The sequence below is a fragment of the Marmota monax genome, unplaced genomic scaffold (assembly GCF_021218885.2).
Source record: "Marmota monax isolate L192 unplaced genomic scaffold, Marmota_monax_Labrador192_F-V1.1 WCK01_AAM20220418_F8-fsc00012, whole genome shotgun sequence".
Classification (NCBI taxonomy): Eukaryota; Metazoa; Chordata; class Mammalia; order Rodentia; family Sciuridae; genus Marmota; species Marmota monax.
The window spans coordinates 25,177,710-25,186,299 of record NW_026695227.1 but is presented as its reverse complement, the minus strand read 5'-3'; the positions used below and the strand labels follow the sequence as shown (position 1 = coordinate 25,186,299).

Sequence of the window (8,590 nt, the reverse complement as noted above, 5' to 3'; positions counted from 1 at the left end):
AGGAGGCTATATTGCCACGGTTCCTGCTAGGTCGAGTAGCTTCCCCGCGCTGAGCTGGACTTAAGGAGAGGGATTCCGAGCGCTGTGTGGGCGCAGAAAGGGGAGCAAAGCTGCCAAGAGGGAGCCAGGGGCTGTGGGGCTGCAGTGCGATGAAGCTGCGGCTCAGGGAGAAGAGGCTGGCGGTGTGGCTAGACTGGCCGGCGCGGGGCCCGGGCTACTTCTCGGGAGGCTGCTGAGGCGCCGGGGCGGCCGGCGGGAGAGCGGAGGGCGCGAGGGAGGAGAAGCAGCGGAGCGCAGGGGAAAGCCGGCTAGGCGGCCTGTGGCTCCGGTTGGTCTCCCTGGTTGGGATCCCCTGGGTGGAACCATGCGGGTGGCCAAGTGGCTGACCGGGCTGCTCTACCAGCTTTCGCTCTTCATCACCAGGTCTTGGGAAGTTCATTTCCACCCCAGACAAGGTAAGGTTACCGTGGGGGGCACTTCAGCAGCAATGGGGGCCGAGGCCAGAGTGGGACATGAGTATGGAGGGGGCGAGCAACTCTGTGGGTTGAGGGACTCTGGAGCTACAGGAAATCCCGGGACTCCAGGACCATTTAGTCCTAAGCATCCCGAGAGATCTTGGTTGCACCGGATTTCGAGGAATCGCGCGCACTGGGGACACATCTTATTCCCCTGACCACGCGGCTGGGGCGCGTGGGGCAGAGTGGCGCTTGAACCCAGAGGGCACAAGTGGGTGGCGGCAGAGAAGCCAAGAGGGATCGGGGTAGGAGGTGGGTTGCCCAGGGCAATAAGTGGCAAGGTCTTTGCTTAGAACAAATTGGGGTGTGGGAAAGCAGATCATGAACAGTCTCAACAGGCGCTTGAGGGTGTGTGGGTGTGTACGCTATCGCCTGCCTGAGTGCATCTCTCCCGACCCTGGGTGTACCAGGATCCTGGGACTTTTAGCGGAGATGACTGGTTGAAGAAATTTGGGGTTGGGAGCGCATGAGGTTTCAATGGCTATATCGCTGTGGCTGCAGAAGCTCTGGTGAAAACACTAGCCTCCTACGAAGTGGTGACCCCGGCGCGGGTCAATGAGTTCGGTGAAGTGTTCCCTCAGAGCCTCCACTTCAGCCGGAAGAAACGCAGCTTTGAGGCTCTGGAACCTACTCCGTTCAGGACCCACTACCGCATCAGCGCCTATGGGCAGCTCTTCCAGCTGAACCTGAGCGCGGACTCGACCTTCCTTGCTGCCGGCTACACCGAAGTGCACTTGGGAACCCCCGCGCGCGGCGCACAGGAGCACAGCGCTGCGCCCCCAGACTTGCGCCACTGCTTCTATCGCGGTCAGGTCAACGCGCGGGAGGATCAAACAGCGGTCTTCAGCTTATGTGGAGGACTGGTAAGCTTGCTCTGATCCCTGGGCATTTTCCTGCGAGCCGGGCAGTGGGGTTTTTAGTTGACGTTTGATGACTTAGGAGTTCATGGTGGGCCACCAGAGGAATTAACATATAGATAAAGCCAAGCTAAAGGCCACTCCGTTGGGGAGAGGAGTTTGGAAGGCTTTAATGCCAGGATGAGCAAGTCCCTGCCTGCAGGCTAAAATCACGCCTCTGAGCAAAGCTGAGAGAGCATCTTTACTACAAGTGTCAGAAGATGGAGTGGTGATGGGCCTCAGGTAGTGTGGCTTGTGGGGATTGTGCTATAAGTGGAGTCTGATTTCCAACAGCAGGGCTGGCTATTTTGTTTAAATGCACCCATACCTCGTCACCTGCTGAGGCAGAACCCTCTACATTTACTTAAATTTGGTAAATTAACTGGAATGTAGAATGATAAGAGAATGAATATGTGTGGAATGAAAAGGTTCACACTGGCAAGGTTTGAAAAGAACTTTGTTTGGTTGATAGTATAGGGATGACCATTCATCTGTGAAGTACAGAACAGGGAGGAGGTAGAATCTATTTAAAATGCATTGCACCTGCAAGGTTCAAGTGATCTAAAATGACCTGCATCCTGCAAATGAGAAATGATCATTAGTGTTAGAAGAATAAAGGACAAAGATAGTTTTACTGAGGAGAAAGGAAATGAAATAAAATATTCAACTATTTGATTTGTTTCTCTCCCATTAAAACATATTCTCAGCTTTTCCCCCGTGAACATAAGCAGTCTGCTTAAGCCCAGAACCTCTTTTCAGTAATTATTTTAAACATACAACATAACATACATAATATTAAAAAGAAAGTCAATTAAATTCATTAGTCAAAATATTACAAAGCCAATTTGTGATATAGTAACATATACTTGCTTATTAACACATTAAATAATAAAAGCTATTAGTGTATTTACTACTGTACTTTTGTGGTTGATGAACGTAAGCAATTCAGATAGCTACATGAACTCTAATGTAATATGAAAGTGTCAATTTATTGTTAACAAAGCCACAATGTCTGTGATTTCACTTATAGTCATAATTGGAAGAAATGTTCAGCTATCAGAGGTTAGTGAGAATTAAGCCGTAATTTTTTTTTTTCCCATCCAGTTTCTTGGAACCCCATGTTAAGGACGTTTACTCTAAAACAGATCTTAGCTCACTTCATCAGTGACTCCCCTGAAAAAATGTATGTTCAAGAAGAATCAAGAACTAAGGGGGCTGGGATTGTGGCTCAGTGGTAGAGCGATCCTCTAGCACATGGGAGGCCCTGGGTTCGATCCTTAGCGCCACATAAAAATAAAACAAAGGTATTATGTCCAACTACTTCTAAAAAATAAATATTTTTTTTTTAAAAAAAGAACTAAGAATTTGGTTAAAGGGTTCTAGTGTTCTCAAATACTGTCAATATTTTTAAGCAAAAACCAATCAACAAACCAAAACAACCATACTTTTAGAAAGGTATTCAAAGATATTTTTAGAACATATTCACTATTTATTATATGATTGAATAAAAAATTAATAAAAGGTATCTCCAAGCCAAATGAATAACTTCCTTGCAGGTTTAAGATGTCTTCTTGGGTGAGTGTTGGCCACTACTAAGTAAATTTGGATTCTTTGCTCTTTTTCAAGCTATTATCTTGAGTTGTATTTACACAAAATGCCTTGAACGATTTCCTTCCTTTCTGCTGTAGATAAACGTAAAATATCTGCAACATCAGAATGGCAGAAACATACTCTAATATTTACACAGTCAATTATACTTCAAAGGAAAAAATTCTCTTTTCTATAGCCTTTTAAAATAATGTTTAGTTTGTCTGGAAAATCTAGATTTACTACTGCAAATTTGTCATGGTCAATATATTTTCTTGATTCAGTATTTTAGAGCTGTTTCTCAGTCCACATGGGAAACAGTATTAGGAATGATGTTTTTGCTCATTTTGATTCACAATATTGATGTAATTCAAATTATTTTTTCCATATTCCCTTTTAGAATTCATCTTTTCTTGTCACTGTGCCAGTTTAGATATAGTTGCCTAAGTCATCATCCTGGATTATTAATCCTATATTTAAATGCTATTTGCTTTTGATAACTTTAGTGATACTTTCAGGTTTTTTAATTTAATATTTAAAAATTAATTGCATACCTACATAAAGATAAAAATTTTCCAATGATATAATAAATAACAAGAGGTATCAAGATCTAAATAGATAACTTTTCAGTAGTTTGATCATAACCAATTTTAAGTCTGAATTATTAGAATTATTTTAGTGGTATTTCTTTGAGTTTTTCTATTTCTGATATTAGCACTAAAACACTTAATTACTACTTATTTGTAATTGTGAGTATTTCTAACCTGATCTAACATTAACTTTCTTTAGATGAATAGTTTCATCAAAGAGAAGCACTTTTGGCAGATTTTAGAATCGATTTAACATTATATCAGAGTCTTCTTTTTAGTCTCAGATTAGTCTTTAATCTTTATATCTGGATAAAATTGTGGTACCCACAGCCTGGGCCTGGTGTTTGTAGATAGATGTTGATATAAAGTCTAAGAACTAAATAATACCAACCTTCTGGTCCTGCTCCTCACTTCCTAACTTACCTTTGTTTCCTTGTGTACTTAATAATGGTCTAGCTTGACCAGTGTTAATCTATTAGACACTGTTTGCAGTTTGCTGAGGGACTTTTGGAGTTGTCTTATTAACTTAGAAATCTCTTCTTTCTCTAATTACTTTTTGCTTTGCTTTAGTTTTGCTTCAAATTGTGATGTTGCATTGTATTAAATGTTTTCCTGAATATTTTGAAATGAGCATTTGATGTTATTTTTTCTTGCTTTTTTTTTGGGTTTTTTGTTATTTTTTGTTTTCTTTTGTTGTAGTTGTTTTTATTTTCTTTTGGTACCGGGGATTCAACCCAGTACCAAACCCAGTGTTTAACCACATAGTCACATCCCCAGCTCATTCTCTTTTTATTTAGAGACAGGGTCCCACTAAGTTACTTAGGGCCTCACTAAGTTGCTGAGGTTGGCTTTGAACTTGTGATCCTCCTGCTTCAGTCTCCTGAGATGTTGGGATTACAGGAGTGAGCTATTGAGCCTGGCTCAATGTATGTCATACACTGTTGATTCAAGCATACATTGATCATTGATGACAACTGACCATATACAGGGCCATAAAATGTTCTGAGATATTTATATTATTTGGGAGAAAGGTGAGGAAATTGTACTGTTTTGTTCTTTAAGTTCCTGGTGATATCCTTCTTCCAAGTCTGTTTGAACCTTTCTGGTACCAGCAGCTGAATTCTGGGCCTGAGAACTTAATAGCCTTTCCTTTCTTGCTCAGTTATAGCTCCCTGGTCTTGTTGGCTGAGTTCTGGCTGTAATACCAGTTTGATTTCTTGTCAGGCTGATGCATTGTACAGTCCTAAGACACAGGGTTACTTTATTCCTGGTGCAGTATCTTCTCCAGTTAAGCTAGTTTGGTGATGCTATGGTAATCTTCCAGATCTCCCCGAGGGTGCGAAACCTTCTATGGCATTTGAGAGTTAATGCCATAAATAATAGCTTGAGTTTTCCTTTTGCCAAACTCTTTTACACCTCCAGTTTCTCTGTGTGGAGAGAACTGTTTCAGAAAATCTCTTTTGAGTCCTACATATTAAGCAGGCTAGAGCACTTCTCTTGGCCATCTATTTCAACAATCTAATATGCCTTCTGATTCTGGAATTTTAACCTACGTAAGAGACATTAGCACATAGACATCTTACCATTTCTTTCTTTGGCTTCTCTTGCCTTTTTCTTCCCAAACTCTATGGAGGACTCTTTTGTATTTTCTTTAGTTGACCCATCACTTTTCCATCTTCCCATTTGGGGTAGCATCTACCCTTCCATCCTCTGGTGACTGCTGGGGAATGTGACTTTTAAAGGAAAGGAACAAAAATTCAAATCAATACTTTGAAAATATTATCTCTGTCCAATCATTTGTTCAAACTGACACTTCAAAGTTTCAGTGTTGAGTTTACCTAAAACATGTGAACTAATGGTTTTTTTTTTCAATTTTTATATTTCATCCTTACTCTGTCACTTTTTGAAGTCTTTGTATTTACACGTTTTCTCTTTTACTGAATCACTGAACCATAACTACTGTTGTTTAGTTTTCTTCCCAAGTGTTGGGCACAACAACCAGAAAGGGCTGAGTCTACCAGAAATTTTCTTTCTTTAACATGTGTAACTCCTGCTTTCCTAGTCTTTCCTTCTCTATAGTCGTTCTTTTCCACAAGTATGAGTATTTATTTATGTTATGATATACACTTTTTTGAACAGAGATTTATTTATACATCTTCAAAATCTATGGTAGATATGAAAATGAAGCTGGATCTTAAAATTATCTATGAGTAGTGTAATAGCTAATCAACCACCATTATTAACCAATTGATAGAATATATAGTTATCAGGATTTAATATTCCTATATTTAACTGTAAACTTATATAACATTGAAAAATGTTCTTGCCAGAGTTGGAGTCAATATTTCATAAATTGTGGTGTTATTGTCATGTACTTGCCAGGATGTGATGCATACATTTTCCAGAGGTTATTCCTGACAATCGCCCTGTCATTGGTAGCTCTCTTCTCATATTACCTAGGGGTTCCCTTCTTCCAAAGTCCCGTAGGGATTAACTTGACCACCTAGTCAGCTAACTTCACTATTTCTTGGTGGGATTTGAAGCAATGCAGTCTTTTTGGTTGAAGGAAACAGTTTCCAGATGTCATAAAACCAGAAACTGCATCTGGCTTATACAGTTTTCTCAGAGAGCAGCTTGCAGTGGCTATGTGAAACTTATTTGAAGTTTCACATAGGAACCATTCTGCAGCCTGTCAGGCTCTCCTGCTCTTGGATGACTGATTATTGAGTTGCTCTAGTAATTTCTTGTTCAAATAGGAAATAAAAGTATGGAAACTATCAATGGTGTCTGTACTATTTTTTGTCTGCTCTGGAAAAAGTAAGTTTTATCAGTTTCCAAATTTCCTATGTTCCCATAACTAATATAGTCCTAGATCATTACATATGCCATTTTTTATTTATATTTTGTTGGAAAAAACTCGTAATGGTTTTAGTTATTCATGTGCTTGCTCAAATACTCGATCATACCACAGTAGAGAGAATTCCCTATACATGTACTTTCAACATTCTAGAGTGTTGTGATTCAGGTTTCAAGAAGCAAATGTAAAGATGGAGTTTTGTTCAACGGAAGTACCTGTGCTAGAGAAACTAAGGGGAGACTTGGGGATAGGGTCATGTAAGTGTGAAACAGGTGAAGCCAGAGAATGAAAATGTTGGGTAGAAACACCCTCGGCCACTTGGAAGTACAAGCAATCCAGCAAAGCCCTCCTTGAGCCAGACATGGCTGGGAGAAAAATCTCATACCTTCTCAAAATAAGTCTGTTTGGTGTTCCTGCCACATTTGTTTATTGACAGGGAATAGTTTGGGGAAATAATGGTGAGGTAGCAAATGTTGATGGGTTTCAAAGTGCCCTTGTCCACTATGTTTGACACTCTCAGAGCCACCACACAGTGACACCATGCACATAAACACTTAAGACACAATCTATTAAGTGCTGTTAAAAGAGTGTATAAAAAGTTCTATGAGAACTTTGAGGAAGGAGGTGTTAAGGGAGTTGTTGAGGTCTATGCTGGGGAAGGCTTCTGTTATAGTTTAGATATGAGGTGTCCTTAAAACTCATATGAGAGACAGTGCAAGAATGTTTAAAGGTTAAGTGATTGGGTTTTTAGAGCCTTAATCTAATTGGTGCATTGATCCACTCAAATGGGTTAACTGGGTGATAACTGGAAGCAGGTAGAGAGTGTGGCTAGAGGAGGGAGATCACTGGGAGGCATGATTTTTGGGGGTATTTATTTGGTCTCTGGCAAGCCAAGCTTAGCCTCTCAGCAGCCTGGTGGTGATATTCTGAGCTGCTTTCCTCCTCTGCTATGATGTGATTCCTTACCTCAGGCTCAGAGTAATGGAACCATCCACCCATGGACTGAAATCTCTTAAACCACGAGTACCAAATAATTTTTTCCTCCTCTAAAATTGTTCTTGTCAGGTCTTTGGTCACAGAGGTGAAAAAGCTGACTAAAACAGCTTCTCCACTAGACATTGAGGGATAGTGAACAATAGGGTAGATTTCACAGGAAGGGTTAAAAGTGGGGTTAGAATCAAATTGTTAAGAGCCTTAAATATATTGCAAAGTTGTGGATGCTTGAACTGTATATTGCAGGATAGTTCTGTGTGATAGGAGGCACATCTCTCCTCAGCAACATGGTGCAAGCTACAGAGAAGGCAGTGAATCACTGAGAACCACTGTTGTAGTCTACTGTGGGTGAGGGAGAAAGGTTACCTGAGTAATATTGTAGTGAATAAGAATAGGTGGCCATGGAAGGTGAATTATTATAAACAGTTGTTCTTTCTCAACTGTGGGGCAGTTTTGTCATTTGGCAATGTCTGGAGATGTTTTTGTTTTCATACTCAATGGGAACATGAGAGAAGCATGGTACTAGCCAAGTATGGATAGAGACCAGGGTTGTTGCTAAACATACCACAATCCTTAAAAAGCCCCATTATAACAAAGAGTTATCAAACTGTCAGTAGTGCTGAAGGGGAGCAATCTTGTAGCTGACCCATTAGAATTTGCACCATAAGAGAAGCAGACCAAAATGATTCTAATGATAGGGTTTAGATGAATTAGTGATCTCGAGGCCATTAAACAAGAAAGGCAGTGACAAAGGAGCAGGTGAGAAAGAAAAATTCTGGAAACATTTATTTGATTCAATCACAGATTTCCTTTAGTCTTAATAATTATTTAAATTTATATTTGCTCTTCTCTCTGTCTAGAATGTCTTTTATTTCAAATTCTTACCTATTCTTTATGATCTATTTTGAGCTTTTCTTCCTTTTCCCAATCCTCTCGGGGCAGTGATGATCAGGCCTTTACCCCACTACTATGCAATATATAATGCATGTATACTTTCATTATATATTGAAGTTACTTGTCTACATTTCTATCCCATTAATAGACTTTAAAGACAGAAAATATAGTCATATTTATTTTAGCTGCTAATGCATTATATAGAAATGCTTAATGTTTGTGAATGAATATGCTAAAATAGTTAATGTTCACTAATAT

The 8,590-nt window shown here is 40.1% G+C and overlaps 1 protein-coding gene across 1 annotated transcript in view; it reads left to right on the top strand.

The window, feature by feature from the left end:
• The first annotated feature begins 253 nt into the window (after positions 1-253).
• Positions 254-8,590, top strand: part of Adamts20 (ADAM metallopeptidase with thrombospondin type 1 motif 20) — a 165,207-nt gene continuing 156,870 nt past the window's right edge. Inside the window, exons 1-2 of the mRNA XM_046436199.2 lie at positions 254-455; positions 1,017-1,378. Of these exons, the coding sequence (XP_046292155.1) occupies positions 365-455; positions 1,017-1,378 (453 nt within the window). The 5' untranslated portion in view covers positions 254-364. The remainder of the gene's footprint in view (positions 456-1,016; positions 1,379-8,590) is intronic.